Source organism: Typopeltis vanoorti, chromosome 22 (genome assembly GCF_054136105.1).
Source record: "Typopeltis vanoorti isolate ZY-2024b chromosome 22, IOZ_Tvanoo_1.0, whole genome shotgun sequence".
In the NCBI taxonomy this organism is placed as follows: Eukaryota; Metazoa; Arthropoda; class Arachnida; order Uropygi; family Thelyphonidae; genus Typopeltis; species Typopeltis vanoorti.
Genome location: NC_143570.1, coordinates 29,561,526 through 29,583,876, shown reverse-complemented (window position 1 = coordinate 29,583,876; position 22,351 = coordinate 29,561,526). Strand labels below are relative to the sequence as shown.

The window sequence follows — 22,351 nt, the reverse complement described above, 5'->3', positions numbered from 1 at the left end:
TGTAATTCTCACATTCAGTTTTATTTCCCTTTTTATATATGGGTACTATTAGAGGTCTACTCCAATAATCAGGAATTCGTCCCTCTGTCCAGGCTTTCTGAACTATGCAGTGCAGCCACTGTAAGCTTTTATACCACCATATTTCAGCATTTCTGGTCAAATATCATCTACTCCTGCTGCCTTTCCACATTTCAAGCCTCTGATGGCTTTTTCTATTTCAAGTATGGATATGTATTCCTAACTGTATGCCTGTTGAGTGTTTTTTACCACTGTGCTATCACTGCTTGTTTCATTTAGCAATTTTTCGAAGTAATTACGCCATACTTCAAGGATATCTTTTTCTCTCGTTTTCATGTCACCCTTATCATCGCTAACTCCTTTTACAGCATTCTTTCCTCCAGTTCTAAGCTTCTCCAACAACCACAGAATATCTTACAACCTTCTTGATATTTATTTTCTATGTTTTGCCAAAGTCCTCCCATGACTTTTGTTTAGCTAGTTTTACACAATGTTTAGCTTTCTTGCATTTGTCTCTGTATTCTCTAAGAGCACAAGCTGACTTATTTGACAGAAACTTTTGGTATGCTTTCTTCTTTTCCTTCACTGCCTCTTTAATCTCCTGTGTCCACCAGGGAGTTCTGATTTTTTTATCCTTACAAACAACCTCACCACATGCCTCTCTGGCTGAATCAGTCAGGGTTTTCTTCAGGGCTTGCCACTGAATCTCCAAGGTTTGATTCCTGTTCTCAAAATCTTTCATTTTTTCTTCAATAATCTTTGTGTATTTTAGTCTACAGTTCATATCTGAGAGCTGCTCAACTTTTATTCGCTTTAAAACTTTCTTACATGTTATTCTTTTCAATATGAAATTCAATTTTATCCTGCTCAAGACTAAATAGTGATCACTTCCAATTTCAAATCCTCTGTACACTCTGGTACAGAGAGTATGGTGTCCTGCAACACGGAGAAAACATCACTATCAACAATAACATAGTCAATGAGACTTTTCTTATTCCTTGCCTCTTCTCTCCATGTGAATTTGTGCACATTTTTATGTTGGAACATGGTGTTAGTAATAACCAGTCCATGTCCTGAGCAGAAATACAACAGGTATTTGCAATTATTATTAGCTTTGCTCTTTTCTCCAAATTTTCCCAAAATATTTTTGTATGTCTCACAATTATTTCCTACTCTGCTATTTAGATCCCCAACAAGGACCAACTTTTCCTTTTTCATTGTATCAGTTGCTTTTTCTATAGCATCAAAAAATTCCTCCACTTCTACCTTAGTAGAACCTTCTATGGGACCATAGGCACAAATAAGTCTCATTGTCCAATTCCCCATTCTGATGTCCAATTGCCCACATCAGTCTACTTGAGACTGCCTGCCATTCAAGAAGATTAGTGTCGTATTTTGTGTTGAATACTATGGCTACTCTTTCTTTTCCTTGATTGTCATTGCCTGAATATAACATTTTGTATTTATTGCTCAGAAAGATCTCACGAGTTTTTGTCTTTTTTGTTTCAGTCACCCCTATTATGTCGATCTGGTACTTATCTAATTCTTCAGCTAGCTCCATTTCTTTGCCATTCAGGCTTATGTTGATAGTACCGATCTTTAACTCTGGTGATGTTGAGTTGGGGTGTGCTCTCAGATTTGTTCCAGTAGCTGACTTTTTGCTGTTTGCCCTGGTTCCCTAACGAAAACAACAGGGACCTTGTTTAATCGGGCGATGTCCCACCGGCATGAAATTTTGCCATATTGTACCATCATTTTCTATATTGGTTTAAGCCAATAAGAATACAATTTGGTTGGCTAAATCCCAAATTGGCAGCCCATCCTCGTTCGTTCAGTATCCAGGTAGATACCCAACAGGGTGCACCACGAGAAGGTGAGGATTGGACATTAGGTCAGAAGCCCTGGTCGGTCGATTCTCTGCATTCCTTTAAAGGCTATGTGGAGGTCTCCTCTCAGTTATACAGCTTTGACCCTTAAGCACTCCAGCCATTTAGGTGGTAATCTTAATTTTATTTTAACAAGGAAGTGGTCATTGCTTATTTTATATCCTCTATGAACTCTAACATTTAGTGATGTTAGAGATCGGCTAATGGCATATTTAGCCGATAAGTTGTAAATATGGTAAATTAGTGATTTACCATGACATATTTAGTCGATAAGTTGTAAATATGATAAATTACATCATGTCTAGACCTTTAAAAGCACACCTTTCTAAAAAAAGTTTGAATACCTATGAAGCCAAGTATACGAATCTTTACTTTTGCACACTGAAATAAGATGGTTATCCAGGGATAAAGTGCTATTCCAAATTTTAGAACTTAAGAATGAATTATTGGCCTTTTTTTTTCAAAATGAAGGTACATATGTATTTGTAAAATTTCTTCAAAATTATATTTGGTGTGCTAAAATGGCATATTTAGCTGATATTTTTAATTACTTAAATAGTGTTAATACAATTATCCAAAGGAAAAATAAAAATATTTTGACATCCACTGACAAATTGTCAGCTTTTCAGAAAAAAAAATTCCTCAAGAATCAATTTCTATGTTAATAATGAAGGAGAAGAGTGCCCATAAACTTTTATGAACTTAGAATGAATTTCTTTTCGCATTAAACCTTCTTTTACAAAGAATTTTATAACCACACGATACTCAATTTTATCCATTTCAAGGGATACAGATAACACTTTTGCTTCAGACAGCTGTATATAAAAAACTACTTGATAAAATGACTTGCAATTTCACATGGATGCTCATGACAGATGTAACAATTTAGAAAAAATAAAATAAAATCTTGCCGATAGTATTGCCATCTATGGTCGAGGCTGAGAACTTTTCAGACCACCCTCACATATCACATATTAGACCTGATATTGCTGAAATCTGCAAAAGTGGACAAGCTCAAGTATTGCATTAAAATGAGTTCCATTTTTATAAAAAGCAAGTCTATGCATATTTTTATTGTTAGTTTTATGACCCTAATACTTTTGGTGTTAACTAAATTTTTCTTATAATAAAAAGTGTTCTTTGACTTTGAAAAGATTAAGAACTACTAATCTACACCAACACTATCAACTGCTCACCACCAACAACCAGTAGTATTTTTTTAAAAAAAAATTTTTTTTTGTCTGTAAATTGTGTGTCCTAAAGGCCGATTTGTCTGTATGGGGGATATATCCAAGATGTGAAAATGACAGCCATTTTCCCATACCCACATTTCCAGCCTATTTAAATCATTTTGCAAGCATGTGAGTAGCATTCCTGATTACCCTGCCTATCTTTGCATCATCAGCAAATAGCTGCATGTCACCTCTTAAATCTTTCCCAATATCATTAATGTAATAGACTGGATAACAATGGACCAAGGACTGATCCTTAAGGATTACCACTGGTCACCTTAAAACTTGTAGACTCATATATTATACACCACAGTTTGATATCTGTTGGTCAGCCATCCTCTTATCCACACTAGTAATTTATAATCCAATCCCATATTCTCCAACTTATGCAACATCTTTCCATACTGAATCCTGTCAACAGCTTTAACAAAGTTCAAAAGTATCATGGTGTATACATTTCCTTTCTAACTCAACTATGATATTGTTATTATAAAATGTGAACAATTACTCAAACATGACCTTCCCTTAATAAACCCATGCTGTTCATTGCAAGTACAGATGCTCTGTCAACCCATCTCTATGTGTGATCTCTTACCAATTTTTCCAAAATTTTCACCACCACTCTAGAGATAATGACAGGTCAATAGTTAGATGCATCAGTCTTTGCACCACCCTTGTGCAATGGGATTATCATACATTCTTTTCACTCTTGCGGAATCCTCCTTGTGCTGAAATTTAAATTATAAAGCCAGGTCAAAGGTATAGCCAATTCAACTGAATGCTCTCATTTAGCATCTATGCCAATATTCCATCAGTCTCTATTGCCAAATTCATATTCAGTTTATGCAACAGCTCAAGGTACCTCTTCATATACCTAAGTTTCTTCCTCCAGTGTAGAGGTGGCATTGAACTCAATACTGCATAAACCAATTTGATAATGGGCACTAATTAGCTGAACCTCTTCTGTATCTGTCATCAGCATACCATCTGCAACGATTAGGGTTATTCTTTCACATTCATTCTTTCTTTTCTTGCAACATAACAATATAATGCATTTGGATTGTCTTTAGCTTGCACTTTCGTTTCATATTCAGCTTTTTGTACTCTTCTGGCCTATGCCTTATATGGCCCCTGAATTTCAACTTCCTATCTACTAAAACTCCAAGATCTTTTCATAACTGACTTTTGGACATTGTATTCTTTCTGCATCATCATTTTCTTAAGTATCTCTTGCTTAATAAGATTGCACATCTATTTCCATTCCATTTTGTTTATTTTCTGAATCCTAGGAACACATTCCAATATTGCATCATTAATGTATTTTTAATTTTTTAATTATTTTTTTAATATAGCTGGTCCACACACAAAAAGCCACAAGACCTATAACACACTAGTGACATGTATGTGCAAGAGGAACAGAAGAGAGGAGGAGTCTGTTCACATTTTGCTTGAACAGCTAAGGATTGTAATCTATGCAGAAGGCAGATTGGGAGAGACTATTCCAAAGGACAGAAGCATATGGAATAAAAGAGGAGGCAGTGAAGTTGGTTCGGTGAGTTTCAAGATGGGTGTAAAAGGGTGTTAGTTAGCAGTGTCTCTTGTTTTAATGATTTTTAGAGGAGAGTGGCCAATTCGGTAGAGCACTGTCCATGAAAGTATCTGTAGAGGAGGCACAAAGCAGAAAGTAAACATTTATGAGAGAGGAATTGAAGTGGATATGTGAGATAGAGAGAGAGAGAGAGAGAGAGATCATTAATTAGCCAGACTGCCCTCTTCTAGATAGAATCGAGCAATCTTAGAGAGGATTTTAGTGCACTACTCCAAATATGGGAGCAATATTCCATGGCTTGGCAGATTTGGGCTTTGTATACAGTTAGCTTAAATTACTTACTTAATAGAGTTACTTAAATTGCAAACCACTACAAAAAAGAAAACCAGGACATCCTCTTAAGAGATTCAAATATAGTTGTGCCAGGAAAGATCAGAGGTGCAAGTCAGTCCATGAAGGAAATCTGATTGTGTTTGGATATTTCAGTATTACTGAAGGTGGGGGGGGGGGGGGATGCAAGCTCTTTTTTTGTGAGAGATCAGACAAAACTGAGTTTTGGTGGCATTGAAATTTACAAGGTTGTCCTTGCCCCACTGGTATATAGCTAGGAAATCTGAGTAGTAGATCTGGAGGATTCTAATACTTGAGCACTAAGGTTTGTTGAATGAAAAGGAGGAATGGAATGTACTGTTGTCAGCAAAGCTATGGATAGGAATGGAAGTCTGCAAGAGCAGGTCATTTATATAAGAGAGTGGGTGAAAGAACAGAACCATAGGGTACTCCTGCATTGATGGGAAAATCTGAGGAGAATAAGCCATCCACCATGACATGTAGTAAGCAACTAGTGAGAAAGTTACCAATCTACTTACAGAATGGGGAAGGCAAACCATAAGATGGCAGTTTAGTGAGTAGGTCCCTGTGCTCAATCCGATCCAATGCCTTTGGAATGTCAAGGGCAACCATGTGAGTTTCTCCAAATATCTCCATGGCTTGAGTCCAGAGGTGGATGGTGAAACCAAGATGATCAGCTGTAGATTGCAAGTGGCAGAATCCATACTGCTGATCACTGAATAGTTGGTATGCCTCTAGATGGTTCAAGAGGTGATTGTTTATGACCTTCTCCATAATTTTTAAGAGAACAGAAGTGAGAGCAATTGGACGCCAGTTCATTGGTTGACTTTTATCACCTTTCTTTGGGATGGGCTGGATGTGGATCTGTTTCCATGTTGTTGGGTAGATGCCAGTTGAATAGGATAGATTGAAGAGGTGATACAGGATAGGTGTTAGTTCTGAGGCACAATTTTTTTAACACAATAGGTGGGATACCATCAGGATCAGATGCTTTGTTTGTGTTCAGGTTGTTAAGAATTCTTTGGATTTCTTTTTGTCAGAAGAAACAGCTCCCTTCATGGGAGACATGAAAGGAGCTGTTCTTTATGGAGTAGGTGAGGACTTTGTCCAGGTCATCAATGCAGGAATTGGAAGAGAAGAGTGATGCAAGTAAGTTGGCCTTGTCTTTTGGTGAGGTGACTACAGTAACATATGGATGTGAAAGTGGTGGAAACCTGGGTGAGTAGAAGTTGCACCCAATGGCCTTGGAAGGGGACCAGAAAGAGCAACTGCCATTTGAGCAGGAAGTGAGTTCCCAGCATTTGGCCCTTTAAAAGTTTGACTTGGACTTGGTGATGATCCTTTTACAACTGTTGCGAGCTGCAGTATAGGCAGAGAGGATAGCTGGAGTTTTGGTCTTCATTCCTGTGAGGATGATTTCTGTAATTCAGTCTGAGCAGGTGTTTGGATCAGAAGAAATGAAGCAGTAGTCAGACCATGGGAAGGAGAAATAAAAGTTATGGAGGCCCTCCCAGTTGGCATCATTGTAGTGCCAAAGGAGACAAGAGTGAACTAGTGGGTGTAGGTTATTCTGAAGCAAAAGAGACTTGTATGAGGTTGTCATCCAAGTTTCCAAGAAGAGAACCGACAACCACAGTATACTTGGAAGAGGAGCTTGTTAGGAAGAGGTCAACTGTGTTGGCAAATTGGAAGGGGACAAATTGATGATCTGAGATAAGTCACTGCTGATGGTGAACACCTCAGCATCCCTGCCTGCTTGATCAGTGAAACTGGAGAAGGAGAACCAATATGAGTTGTGGACATCGAAGTCCCCAAGAAGGATGACCTCACTGTTCGAGTACTTAGACTGCAGAAAGTCAAGCTTTAGAGAAAAAGAGAGAGAGAGAGAGCGAGAGAGAAAAAGTTGAAGAGGTCAGAGTGGTTGACAGAGTTTGGAGAGCGATAGAGGGAGCATATGAAAAGGGCATGCTGATTTGGTAGAGAAATTTTGAGCCAAAGCAGATCAAATAGCTGCGATTCAAGGATTTGCAGTCTCTGGCATGGTATGTCAGTTCTTACCCATGCACAAGTGCCATTCTTGTGGCAGAAAGAGCTGTGTAATTTGTAGTTTGGGTAGTTGACGTGTGCAGTTGCTGTTGAGATTGGTTGGGGTTCTAAAATATTAATACTAGAATCATTTATGTTTAATATTTTTATTTGTAAAATTTTCAGCTAAGTTTCATAGTCATTGTCAATACAGTTATAGAAAAACTCTAAAAAGAACAATATCAAATAATATTTTATGATGAATTCTTCTGCTTACGTCTTGATTTTTAGATGAAAGGAATAGTGGTTCCAGTTTAGATGACTGTAGGTGGTGGTGGTGCACATCAATTATATTGCTGTTTATGTCATGAATGTTGGTGAAGTGGATGTGGAAACCTTTTTTTTTTTTTTTTTTGGTAAGAATAAACACTTCTCATGCACTAACTATATCCTTCCTATCTAAAAACCAAAACTGTGGGATTGAACCTAGGATTCTCCTCAGTTGGTAATAATTTCATGCTGTTAAGTTCATTGTGTAACCTTTTGTAAATGGAATATCCATATTTAGCTGCTAACCACATCAGTGCAGCATGGTTGCTGTCACTAACTGCAGGCCGAACAAGCACGTCTTTTACTGAAATCTCCTTTGACACTATAATCATATCTAATATTCTTTGACCTCAAGTTCCTTCTGTCACATGCTGCTTAAGGAAGTTGTCAAAGCTTGATAAATTATTCCTCATTTTTTTCGTGAGATTTTGCTACTACCAAATCATAGTTTGGATAATTAAAGTCACCCATCATGATTAATCATTTAGTACCATTAGGTTTATTTGGTGATGCATTTCATCATCACTAGCAGCTGATCTGCTAAGTCTGTAGCAACACCCCACCACGTATTTGATCTTGTTAGACTCCACTTCATACCAAATAACAGCAAACTCACTGCTACATGGAAAACTATTACAACATTGAAATCATAGTTATCTACCCTAACTGGATTCAACTCATTCGATATGATTACAATCACATCCCCCTCCTCTCCTATCATTCCAAAATACTGTACTCTATACACTCAAACCAGTTAGTAATACATCCGCCTCCTAGAGCCACTCACTAACGCCAATGATCTGAGGCTATGGCATATTTACTAAGACAACAAACTCGATCCCTTTGTTCCTTATACTCCTGAAATTTGTATACAGATATAATAAGTTGCCTGGATGTTTTTTTTTTTTTTTATATACTGGCCTCTGTAGTCTGCATGACCCACTTGGTCAACTTTCAGATCCTGTTGATATTTACTGCTTTATTTATACAGACATCCTTACATGCAATAAGTACAAACTGGAGGAACACACAGTCATCTTTTCATAATAATAATCTCTATCACTGATCATATTTTTATCATTAATATAGTTGCATACTTAGTCACTCTTAACACAGATTCACCTCATTCCTCCCATTATAATTTAGTTTCCACTGAGATGCTCTATTATATGGTCTCATATACCAATAAATAATTTTTAGAAATTCCTGACATCAAATGCATTCAAGTGCAGGCTGTCCCTCTTATATAAATCCCTTCTTCCTTCAATCTCACACTGCACATATAAAACTAAAAACCATTCTTTCTACACAGCCTATGCACTGAATCAATTGTTATCATATCCCTTCTTCTTAATTCTGTGTTATCATATTATTATTATTATTATTATATAACACCTCCAGGGAGTCCAAGGACTCATCGAGGGAGGGCACCTACTCTACAATTCTGTCTCCACCAATTATAGAGTTGTAGAGTAGGTGCCCTCCCTCGATGAGTCCTTGGACTCCTTTTTCACTCACACTGAGGGAGGGCACCTACTCTACAATTCTGTCTCCACCAATTATAGAGTTGTAGAGTAGGTGCCCTCCCTCAGTGTGAGTGTCAATGCCCTGGAAGGACACTGACACTCACTGACCAAGATCGATGAACTCTGTCTTGGAATGTTCAAAATGTTCAAACATCCCACATGTCACCAATGGTAGACCTTGCAGTCAACCTGAAAAATGCTGCAGGGACATCTGGCAGCACTAGAATTGTCTGCAGAGAGTTGCATGCCTTAGAAGTTACCATGGCAGAACCTCTGAGAACACGCCACACTTATCTTGTTAGACTTAACAAGTGTGTCTCCTTAACTGCAAACAACATTTGGACTGATGTCTTTCACACCATTCCTGGACCATAGATGATTGGAAGCATTCTGTGGGGGAGACAAATCATGCTTCCAAATGATTCACACTGATGATCATGTTTGAACCTGGAAATTACCTGGGGAATGGTTCTGGCAGGACTGAATTATTCCCTATGTCAAGTTTGGTGTAGGCTAGATAATGGTATGGAGGTGTTTTGGTTGGATGGGGCTTGGTCCATTGTAGTTTACAGCACATCCCAAAACCACGATGTCTGATGGTTATCCAGATATCCTGGACAACTTCATGATTCTGTGGAAGTACTTTGGCAGTGACTCTTGCATGTTTCAGCATGACAATGCTTCATACCATACTGCACTGCATATCCGAGACTGGTTTCCACAATACAACATTGAAATGTTGGACTGGCTGGCTCAGAGTCCAGACCTCAACCTCATCAAACATCTTTTGGAAGAATTTGCATTTGAAATGAATGCCAAATTCACTCCAGAGGCCACCATCAGTATCAGCAATGGGAGTAGCTTTGTGTGAAGAATGGAAGAATATTCCTGTTGCAATGTATCAGAAATTGGTTGACAGCATGTCCTGAAGGGTAGTTGTTGTCATTCAGGCCCAAGGTGGTCCCATTCAGTACCAGAAGTGAATTAAAATGCATTTTTTTTACCCCAATTAAATATCCAAATACTTTTGTCAACATAGCGTATAAGAACCTTTCGTTAGTAAAGAATATCTTAAAAAGACAAAGAAACAGGATCACACAGATATAATGGAAATTCTTCACACTCCATCTGTTACTTGTAAGAAATAATGAGCCATTATAAAAAAAATAAAAAGAATGCAGGCAGTTCACAAAGAAACATGCATGAAGCAAGCATATGCAATTCATAAATCTAAAACATCAGAAAGAAAAGAAAAAGAGAAGCATGGATAAACAAAAGCAGTCAGTTTCATAAACTATATTATGATTATTATAAAGAAGTTATTCTATTCCTAATATTTAATTTCATTTAATATCTAAGAATTCAACATAAATAAGATCAAACCTTCATTATTTGCAGCAACAACTGAGGGAAGACTGGAATTCTCACTTCCTTCCATACTAATATTATCAATGAGATGAGCACTGGCAGGAGAAACTGAAGAAGAATCAGTGGATGCAGAACGTAATCGTGACTGAGAGGAACCAGTGAATATTCTTGTGAGAACATCTGACATACGCTGCATTAGGCTTGCATGAAGAGAAGGTTGTTCCCCTGAAGCTGATACAAAAATTAAAAAATATTTTTATCTCCTGCAAAACATTTTTCATGAAAATCAATAGTCTAACTTATCACTGTTTCACTGCAGTTATGTAAAATTGGGGGGGGGGGGGGAACCCCATTAAACTTTCACTGTTCCTTTTTTCTCATATAATGCTCCATTGTTATGTGATGTCCACATACTATAGTATAACAAATAGCAAATCAACTGTTCACTGATGATGCACAGCTGGAGAGAACTGTAAGGAGTGTTGATGATGTTAATTCTCTTCAGGAAAATTTGAGTAGAATTAGCATGAACAAAAGAGTGGAGTTCAGTTTTAGGGTTACACAAGAAGCCACAAGTGCTATAGCAAACAAACGGCATGAGTGGGCTAGGATCAAGAGCAAAGCAATCTCTTGATATTCTTCTTAATGAGTTGGAGGGTGCAGTCACTGGGAAATAACGAGCATTTAAGCTTAGGTGCCAGTTTACACTCATGTTACACTTTAATGGAATAATTGCAGCACAAAGAGAAATAATTAAATGGCTGGTTTAATCATTTCAATATTTCATCTCAGTCACAGAGACATCTTTGGGAATACAATGTGAAAATTGTAATATAACACACAAAAACATAAGAAACAATAAGTGGAAGAAACAAAATTCAAATAAATGAAGACTATTCTTTGAGAGGCATCCTCTATGGCAGGGTTTCCCAAACTGTGTTCTGTGGAAGATGAATAAGTGTTCCGCAAGAAGTTCTCCTGGAATTTGTCATTTTAGTTTTCTAAGCATTTTTCATGAATAAATATTTTATAGTGAAAATATTCTGAGGAGAATAATATTCATGAATATGTTGAAAAGCTCAGACCCAGAACGCCCAATAACATCTGTGTAGCAAATGTTAGTGACCAAGCCGTGTATTTTGAAACATGGAAGTATACATGAATTATCATTAATTTTCACACGTGGAAACCTTTCAATATTTGGGAAAAGGAATACCGCTGTTTATGACCGGTCATAAAAATGCCTGGAAGCAGATTATAACAATGGGTGGCATATCCTCTCTTCTCAAAACTGAAGGAAATGACATCTGTGTTGCAAATGTTAGTGACCAATCAGAAAGGAAGTATAAAGAAAATTTTTCCACTAAAATTGAAGATCAAGGTAGTCTATATCTGGTTCTCAAATCTAGTCATACTGAATACTTTCTTTGCAAGTTTGTATTGTAGGGTGAAAGTGCTTGTTTTGAAATCGTAGTGTCATGATTTTTTAAAAGTAATAGGCCTACAGATTTAAATTTTAATATGAATAAGACACAAGGGACTTTGTTTAATTTTGGTGTTAAGAAGAAATCTCTTATTGAAGGTTTTGTGATGCAACAGATAGTGATTCATCCACCTCCAGCCTACAAAGCGATTTCCAAGATGTACAAAAGGAGGGGAAAACTACCAGCACACAGGAGAAAAAGTCTGCATTCACTTGTAAGTATATTTATAATAATATTATAAATTTTTGGTGATCAGAATGTGATATGTCAATGAAAATCAGCACAAATTAATTTAATGATCAATTATTAATTAGTAATAAAAATCAGCTAAATTAACAATTAATTATTAATTAATACATTACAAAATAACCAAGGTGTTCCATGAAAATTTCAGGATTTGTGAGGTGTTCTGTCATAGGAAAAGTTTGGGAAATGCTGCTCTATGGGTGCTGTAGGCTAGCCTTAGATGTTGAGAGGCCTAAGAATTAAAGTTTTCCAAATCTTGGGAAGTTTAATTCATCTGTATTTATTAAGATGAGGGTGGTTTTTAAGTCTGTTACTGATTCTAAAAAGAGTCAAGTTATTATTTATTGCAATGGGTCTGATAGTTTTTTCCATCTGATTCTGTGCATGGTCTGCTAGATCTGACTGACCATAGTTGTGGAGGCAGATGTATTTTGTTTTATATTTTCAAACCTCATTTGAAGTTGGCTTCCCCTTCTTTGCTTTTCTAAGGATCTGCTTACTCCCCTCTCTATTCCAGGTGTTTACAAGGTTCCTTGTTCTTGAAACTTATATTATGGTCAGACTGGGAGATCTGCTAACATCTGCCTAGAACACAAAAAATACATCTGCTGTCACAACTACGGCCAGTCAGGTTTAGAAGACCATGCCTTGGACCTTGCACAGAATAAGATAGAAGAAAACTCTCATGCTCCATTGTAATAAATACAAACTTGAAAGACTCCTTTTAGAATCACATAGCAGACTTAAAAAAAACCACCCTAATTTTAATAAATATTTGAATTAAATTTCCAAAGGTCTGGGAAACTTTTAATTCTTAGGCCTCCTGCCCAACATCTAATGCTAGATAACAGCACTCATGGGACTAGAGCACATATGAGCAACCCCTGGCCTGGATCCAGCCCTCTACTTCTTTTGATCCGGTGCTAATCTATTTCAGCAAAGTTTGTTTGATTCATGGTGGGAGAAAACATGGTGTGTTCTACTAACTCACATTAAGCTGACATCATATGACTTGTGCAAAACACACTACGTTTTCTCCAACCAAGGTCTCTTTCTGATTTTGACTAGTGGAGTGTGTGAACATGTTACAATGTTTCAGTTCGGTACTTGCGTCGGTGTTGTGCTTTGTTCAGTGCCTGCATTGATGTTATGTTCTGTTCGGTGCCTGAGCTGATGTTGTGTTCTGTTCAGTGCCTGCAGTGTAGAAGACAGTTTTGTTTGACAGTTCTGAATATCGCTTATAAATTTGGGACAATGTCAGGGGTTATTGCAAAAAAAAGAAAAGTAGATGCAGAGAATCATCAATTTCAAGACAACTGGACGGAGGATTATTATTTTATTCTGAATAAAGGTTTGCCAGTATGTTTGCTGTGCAACGAATCCGTCAACTTTGTTGACGGATTCGTTGCACAAAAACATACAGGCTAATCTGGCTCCTAATAGTGGGAGCCAGACCCAGAGGTGGTGATACACCTAAGGTGAGACACCTTTTGGCAACTCGTATAAGTAAATATGACTTCTCCACTGCTTCCACCTTAGTATCACCACTTCTGGGTCTGGCTCCCACTGATGAGACCTCAATAAAGGTCGATACCGATCTAGGTAGTGACCCTTCCCTTAATGCATAGCATTATACATGTCTGCAAGGAGATGTGCTTTGCATTATGGAAGATACTAAGACAAGAAGTGATGAGAGCTTGGTCCACCTTTACTACGAGTTGCCTCAGTCCTGAAGATACTTCAGGCGCAAACTTTGTTTGCTTACACTTGGATAAAGGATTAAACTAAATTTATTATAGCCTAACCAAGCAGGAAAAAACTAACAACATCTTTCTCTAAATCCAGAGTAATTTAATAATAAGGTGAGACACCTTTTGGCAACTCGTATAGGTAAATATGACTTTACCATTGCCTCCACCTTAGTATCACCACCTCTGGGTCTGGCTCCCACTAATGAGACCTCAATAAAGGTCGAAACCAGTTGGGTAGTTACCCTTCCCTTAATGCATAGCATTATACATGTCTGCAAGGAGATGTGCTTTGCATTATGAGAGATACTAAGACAAGAAATTATGAGAACTAGGTCCACCTTTACGACGAATTGCCTCAGTCCTGAAGATACTGTAGGTGCAAACGTTGTTTGCTTACAGTTGGATAAAGGATTAAACCAAATTTATTATAGCATACTGTAAAATTGGGCATAATAGCAAAGAGCAGGGGTTGGGAACCGGCGGCTCTTGGCTGAACAAAGTGCGGCTCTTTTATAATGAATTAAAAGATACATAATTAATACAAACAACTAAATATTGTTTTTTGATATGGCCTGTTCGTGGCGCTAGTACTATGCATGTGACATGTGGAAATTTTATGGCATGAACAACTGGCAACTACGTTACATTTCAAATACATCTAAATGTTAACCCTGCCTAAGGTAACTAGTGCCATGGCGAAAATTTGAACCAAATGATCAGCTGTCCTGTCAAACACCACGGTTTTTAGATACATATGGATTTTAACTGTCAAAATAAATATTATGTTAACTTATTTATTGTGGTACTAAACTGCTGTTTAATTTAGTGTCAGGTAATGTTATGCACAAATTAATTTTTATTATGTTATGTTGAATTTGTGTTTTACTTGCAGGTAAATTTGTGATAATAACCCTCCTAATATGAGTTCAAGAAAAAGAAAAATAGTCCAAGAAAACAGAGGATTCAATAAAATGTGGATAGAGAAATTTGCATTTATAGAAGTAAATGGAAATCCGCAATGTTTAATTTGCCATCTACGACTTCAAAATAACAAATCAAGTAATGTCGAACGACATTTTCGAGGAAAACATTTAGACCTCAGTAAAAAATAACCTGAGGGTGATAATAGAAAAAAAGCTATTGAAGAATTATAAAAGAAAACATTGCTTCAGCAAAGAAATTTATCAACTTGGACGAAATTTTCGTCGAATATTACTGAAGCAAATTTTTTGTTATCCCTTGAAATAGCAAAAGCTGGAAAACCTTTTACCAATGATGAATTTCTAAAAAATTGCATGTATAATGTCTCTGAAATTCTATTTAAGGATATGAAAAATAAGGACGAGATATGTAAAAAAATTAAAGATTTACATCTTTCAGCTAGAACTCAAGGAACGGATTGTAACAATTTCTGCAGAAGTTTCAAATATGCAAATTATGGATATTAATTCTGCCGATTTTATATCTATTGCAGTTGATGGATAATAGTCAAATGATATTTCCAATATGGCACAATGCTGCATGATGGTTAAATATATCACATCTTCCGGTATTCGAGAAGAACTTCTTGATCTGCTAACACTTAAAGGACACACTACAGGTCAAGATATTTCAGAAAAACCTTCTAACAAGTTTACAGAATAAAAATATAAATAATATAGTATGCATTGCGACTGATGGCATGCCTTCTATAATTGCGAAAACTAAGGGGATCTGTTAAATTATTCTCCATTCATATTCCACACGGAGTTATTTCATTTCATTGCATTTTGCATCAAGAAGCTTTAGTTGCAAATTATTTGGTATTATTACCACAACTTGATGGATGTTGTTATGCCAATGATCAATTTCATCCGATTTCAGGCATTGAATCAGAGACTTTTTGACACATTTGTAGGGGAACTAGGTAGTCAACATAAAGATTTAGTGACATTTACATCTGTAAGATGGTTATCAAGAGGAAAAGCATTAAAACGTTTTTTTTTTCAGTGCTTAAAAGAAGTAATAGTTTTTTTAACCACTAAAAATTATAATGTAAATGTGGAACTCAGTAATCCCGAATGGATACAAAATTTTTGTTTTTGCTTGATATGACAGAACATTTTAATAAGCTAAATTTGAAGTTGCAAGAGAAGAGAAACACAGCCTTACAATTACTAGAGGAAGTCCTTACCTTTGAACAGATACTAAGAGTGTTTTCCGAAGATGTTACTGAAGAAAAATTTATATATTTTGAAAATCTAAAAAAAAGATTGAATTTAAAATCAAGAAAAAGTTGATTGCAAAATATTCGCTGAAATGATTAATGTAATTTTAGATTCATTTACAAACAGATTTCAGGATTTTAAAAAAACATCAGGAGATGATGAAATTTATATTATATCCGTTAAATTGCAATTTAAAATTAATAGATATTGAAGCTTTTCACAGAATATCAATTGCAGAACTACAAATGGAGCTTCTGGAAATTCAGAATAAAAGCATCTGGATACAAAAACTTCAGGAAATGGTAGCACAAATTGAAGAAAATGAGGAAACTATGGAAGAAACACCACAGGAAATTATATTTAAATGTTGGAATTCTTTCCCAACTAATTATTCAAATGCCAGGTGACTTGCTTTTGGGGATTTGACTCTTTTCGGTTCAACATACAATTGTGAACAATTTTTCTCTTCAATGAATTACATTAAAAATAAGTATAGGAACAAACTGACTGATGAAAGTTTGAAAGCCGAATTACTATTAGCTAAATCAAAAGTCTCATTAGTGAATTTTAAATTAAAACAATCAAATATCTATTAAAATACATAATATTGTATTTTTGTTCAGACTAATTCTTTTTGCAATACAAATTCTGACTATTGTTGCAATATTATACTTAAACATGTTTTGTGATTAAAAACTTAATCAAACTTAATGTTGTTTTATTTACTGAACATATAAAAAATTTATATGCAAACATAAAAGTGGTATTTGATATCTGGAAGTACTGAATTAAAAACAAATTTACCTCAGTTTGAACTAACTGCAACTTTGAGTCACCGGGAAAAATTGAATTGAAGTTGCGGCTCCCAAAATTTTGTTTTAATTAATTTTTTTGGTGGAATGGCTCTTTGGTTCAAAAAGGTTCCTAACCCCTGGCTAAGAGGATCACTAGGATATTGAAGAATACAGTGAAAAATAGAGATAATGAGGTTATTATTTGACTTAATATGGTTATGATTATAACTACATCTGAACTGCTATGCACAGATTTGATTGCCTAGGTTTTGTTTTGAGGATGAGGAAGTGGTGAAGAGGATCCAGAGGCAGACAGATGACCAAGAGGTGTCCAAAGCATGTGGGAATAATTCCTATGAGGATAGAGTAAAGGTTTGCAATTACAATGTTCAGCTAATGACAAAAAAGAATGAATATGATAGAAACACAAACTACTAAAAAGGTTTTATAAAGTTGAAATGGAAGAAATTTTTCAATCCACCATAGGTCACCTCAGAAGTTCTATAAGGTTTGCTTAACAGGGATATGAAGACTAGAATATTTACTTGGAAACTGAGGAAGGAATGAAATGCAATGGAAAGATAGTCACTAAGTGCTCTGTCAATGAACAAGTTTATGAAGAGATAATATAATGACAGGCATAGTATGGACCTCCTAATATGAGTTTCAGACTCATATCAGAAGGTCCATATTGTTATTATATGAGATGTTCATATAATAACAATATGTAATAATAACATGAAGACAAATGCTGAAAACTATGCATTTGTATTATTATTATTTACTGTTATTACATGAATATCTCCATGTTCATATAATAACAATAATCTGGCATTTGTATAGCTCTGTAATACAGATTCTAACTGACTACTGCAAATTGACCACATCTCCCAAACTACATAATATCATTATTGAAGTTATAAATTTGTGAACATTTGAATATATGTATAGTATAGTATGATCCAGAATGAAGTATATAGAATGTGAAGGTACTGTATGTGGCAGCTATTGGCAGGCAAATTGTATTATGATATTGATTAACAACTTTGCTATAGCTATGCAATCAGTTGTATTATCTGCTCAAGAAGAAGATTCCAAGCATGCATGAGACATTTATTGATAAAAATTGTTTTCTCTAAAATGAAGGAGGCCAAGGTAGTAGAAGATTCCAAGTATGCATGAGACATTTATTGATAAAAACTGTTTTCTCTAAAATGAAGGAGGCCAGTCTTCAGAGGCCATAGTAGTAGCCTATCTCAAGAGAAACAAGCAATTTCTTCTATATGAATTTAGACTTCACACCACTTCATCATGGTACAAAGTCTAAATTCATAGTTATTTGAATGAAGGAACATAACTAAATTCAGAGTTATGCTCCTGTAGTTCGGACAAACTGAGAGAACATACATACTTACTATTTCAAGCATTTCATGATACACAGAATGGTTGATAATTTTCATCAATAATGAAAATGGATTGAAAGAAAAAATGACTTAAATATGACAATGCAGATTTGACTATTTTTTAATGGAACTTTTTAATGTGGTTTTCAACATTCTAATGTGAAGTTTCATAGTTCCACCACTGAAGTATGTGAATTATAGCAGTGAAAATGAAGCAAAAGGTGATGTCAGTGCAAACAAGACAATATAATATCAATGCAAATGTAGTGTACAGTGATTGAGTTTGTAACTCCAAAAAATATCAACTGAGCTTGAGAGCAAAAAAGAGTTGACAGAATTGTGCCAGCACTAATGAAGTACAAGAATGTTTGTTGAAGTTGACTGCTGTTTTCTAAGATATTAATGGTGTATTGTGTCTTTAGAAATCATGCTAATGGCATCATCATCATTGACACATACACACATCATAGTGGAACACTGCAAAATTTGAAGAGAAATTCCAAGTTTTTTTTTCTTCTGAAATGCAGCAGCTTTTTCATCAACATGAAAATGTGTGGCATCATCACATGTATAGCTGCAGGAAATCATCTCCTTGGTTTTGATGTCTAGAGTCATCTACTATATACAACCTAGACTAGAGTCCTGGTCTGTCTTTCCAAAATCAACATAACAATTAAGAGGACATCACTTCTGAACAAAATCAAAACAGCAGTGAAGACATGATTCTACAAACAAGGTGTTCAGCTCTATTGTGATGAACTCACAAAAATAAAGGAACACTAGCAGAAGGATATTGGCTACAACAATTATACTGATAAATAATTGTGTGAAATTGAAAAATAATGTTCAAGAAAATACCTGCACTTATTTCTCAAATATCTACTACATTACTTAAACAAAAAAAATGAAGCACAGCTTTTTAGTATGATGACTGTCTGTGTTCACTGGGCATCTACAGATGCCGTATGGTCACTCCGATACTCGATGATGTTCCACACTAGGCCTCGTCTTGTTGTTTGCCCTTCTGGCAGCCTCAACTCTCTGAAGATCAATCACTCCACACATGCCATCCATCCATCTCATTGATGGTCTACCCCTGCCTCTTTTTCCAGGAACTTTACCTTCTATTACTGTTCTGAGAAGTCCTCCTTCCATCCTTTCTACGCGTCCAAAATATTTTAACTTTCTTCTGTCAATATCCTTAAGGAGCCTTAAAGTTCTACTAATCTTTTCTAACACCCATTCATTTGTACGCCTTTCAGTGTATGATATACTCAACAGCCTTCTGTAACACCACATCTCAAAAGCAGATATCCATTTCTTATCTGACTTCTTTAGGTTCCAAGTCTCACATCCATAAGTCGCTGTTGGAAAAAAAACTGCATCTAAAATCCTCAACTTTGTTCCCATGGAGATAGATCCATCCTTCCAGATTTTAGACAGGTCTCTGACTGTTGTTTTAGCCATTCCTAACCTTTTGCTGACATCTTCTGAACAGCAATTCTTCACAATAATAATGGATCCCAGGTACTCAAACTTGCTGACTTCCTCAATTCTTTCTCCATTAAGATACATTTGTTTCTCAAGAGCTTCTCTGTTTGTTTTTCCTTTGAGAGCCATGATCTTTGTCTTGCCAGAATTGAATTGAAGTCCTCTGTTATTACTGATCTTGTTAACTTTGTCAAGAATTAGTCTTATTTCTTCCATGTCATTACAAAGGAGTACTGTATCATCAGCATACCTCAGATTACTGATCAATCTACCTCCTATCATAATTCCTGTCCTGAGCTCATCCAATGCTTCACGCATGATGTCCTCTGCATATATACTAAACAAGTGAGGAGAAAGTAAACATCCTTGTCTAACTCCTTTTCCAACTTGAAGCCAGTCAGTCAATCCAACACCTGTTCTTACTGTGGCTTCTTGCTCTTTATACAAGTTGGCTATCAACCTGATAGTGTGTTGAGGAAAACCCATTATTTTCATTACTTCCCACAGTTTCACATGCTCAACACAGTCAAAAGCTTTAGAGTAGTCCAAGAAACACATTACCAGAGGGAGTCTGAATTCTTTATATTTTTCTATGATCTGTCTAAGGCAAAGGATCTGATCTCTGGTGCCCCTACCTTTCCTAAAACCTGCTTGTTTCTCAGGCATCTCTGCCTCAACTTTGGCCTCAATCCTATTTAGCATGATCTTTAATAAAATTTTGCTTGCATGAGATATCAAACTAATAGTTCTATAATTCTTGCATGCCTTCATATCACCTTTCTTGTGTAGTGGTATGAAAACTGACTTCTTCCAGTCTCTGGGCCATGATCCTGTCTCCCATATCCTTGTAATCAATCTATGAAACACTCTTATCCCTCCATCCCCTGTGGCCTTAATTAACTCTGCTGGGATTTCATCTGCACCTGGGGCCTTATTGCTGTTGAGCTGCTTAACTGCTCTTTCAACTTCATGCCTAAGTGGAGGAGGTTCCAAATCAAAATTTTCTTGGTGGGAGGACTCCACATTTTCTTTATCCACTCTGCTGTACAGTTCCTCACAGTATTCTTTCCATCTGTTTTTGATTTCCAGCTCTTCTGTTAGTAACGATCCATTCCTGCCTTTGATGACATTCAATTTAGGCTTGAACTTGTGCTTTAAGTCATGAACTAAATAAAACATCCTTTTATAATTTTTTTTTGTTTTTTTGTGTACTATTACCCCCCATGTCTTTTTTTTTGTTTTTTTTGTGTATTATATACCCCCATGTCTAATAAGAAGAACCTCTATTGCACCACCACGAAGCACGTTGCATGGACCTCTATTGCACCACCGCTGATGGTCGAGCCCGTTTCCTCTACTGATCAGAGAGCATTTTAACTTAAAACCACATGGGGAGATGTAGGACCCGATTCCTCTACTGGATGTGAAAACGTTTAGGGTGAAGAGGGAAATTGTCATGAGGGTTGAGTTGGTGTCTGCCAAGTTGGGATTTGCTATAGACATTGTTCCTGAACGAATGACTTCTGATTAGAAGGGCTTGACTTGCATCTCCACCTCTACAGATCAGAGTCACTTTATAAGCCGCAGGCTTATAAAGTGACTCTGATCTGTAAAGGTGGAGATACAAGAGGTGGAGATTCACGCAACGGGTGGAACTTTAGAACCCGGGTCGAGCCCGCTTCCTCTACTGATCACAACAACGAAAGAACCGTCTTCTGGAAGTGAGGCCTAGTGTTTTCCTCAAAGAAGCAGACCACACCACCAACGTGCGGTCATTCCCAGCGACGACCCCCCTTTTTTCAGTGGTCGTTATCGCTTCTCGGCCTTTTGGCTAAGATCAAAGTGTAGTATCTGTGTTTAGCGCCAGAGCCCTATGCTAGTGCCAAAACGTAGTATCTGTACAGTGCCAGTTCCTGCTTCCAGTGCCAGCCCAGTGCCAGTTCCTGTTCCAGTGTGCCGCATCTAACGGTAAGAAATTTACATTTTTTTCAGATTCCCCCCCCCCCTGCTCCCTGCCCTGACCAATGGCGGGTCAATGGATTAAGAGGGAATTGACCGTGCGGTTTACCCTCCGTCAACCCATAAAACCTGAAGAAGTAGCAGATGCTGTGGTAAAAGCAGTTGGTGTTGCAGCTATCTGCAACATCAACTGTTGGGATTATCCACGGGGCCTCTATGAGGTAACCACTGACAACCAACATTCCAAAGAAATTCTAATGGAGACTGGGATCACCATAGGAAATGAGGTGCACCACGCAACAACAGTTGGCGGCAGTGGTATAAAGCTCGTGTATCTCCGAAACTTGCCCGCGGAGATCGACAACTCAACCCTGAAAGCCACGTTTGAAGTATATGGAACAGTGATGGGAATTATCAGACCAGGTTTTGATAAATACCCACAAATCGTGCAAGGAGACAGGATCCATCTGAAAATGTTAATGACGAAACGAATACCAAATTTCGTCGATATAAGAGGGCACCGCATCATGACTCACTATCAAGGAGTGGTCAAATTATGCAGTCGATGCCAAAAGGACGACCACTTGGCAAAGGACTGCCCAATGAATAAATGTGGAAACTGCTCCATCGTTGGGCACTCGCAGCCAACATGTCATGCACCCTGCAACCACTGTGGCAACCTGGAACACAGGAAATACCAATGTCCGAAAATCAACATTGTAATGTCAGAC

At 36.8% G+C, this 22,351-nt stretch overlaps 1 protein-coding gene and 1 pseudogene across 5 annotated transcripts in view; one reads left to right on the top strand and one right to left on the bottom strand.

Annotated features, from left to right (window-relative positions):
* LOC150094267 (DDB1- and CUL4-associated factor 6-like) overlaps nucleotides 1-22,351 on the bottom strand; it is a 422,923-nt gene that overhangs the window by 191,478 nt on the left and 209,094 nt on the right. For all 5 annotated transcript variants that reach the window (XM_090411919.1, XM_090411918.1, XM_090411920.1 and 2 more), the window contains exon 11: nucleotides 10,301-10,516. In XM_090411919.1, coding sequence (XP_090268045.1) covers nucleotides 10,301-10,516 — 216 coding nt within the window. The remainder of the gene's footprint in view (nucleotides 1-10,300; nucleotides 10,517-22,351) is intronic.
* On the top strand, nucleotides 21,473-21,576 carry LOC150094269 (U2 spliceosomal RNA; annotated as a pseudogene).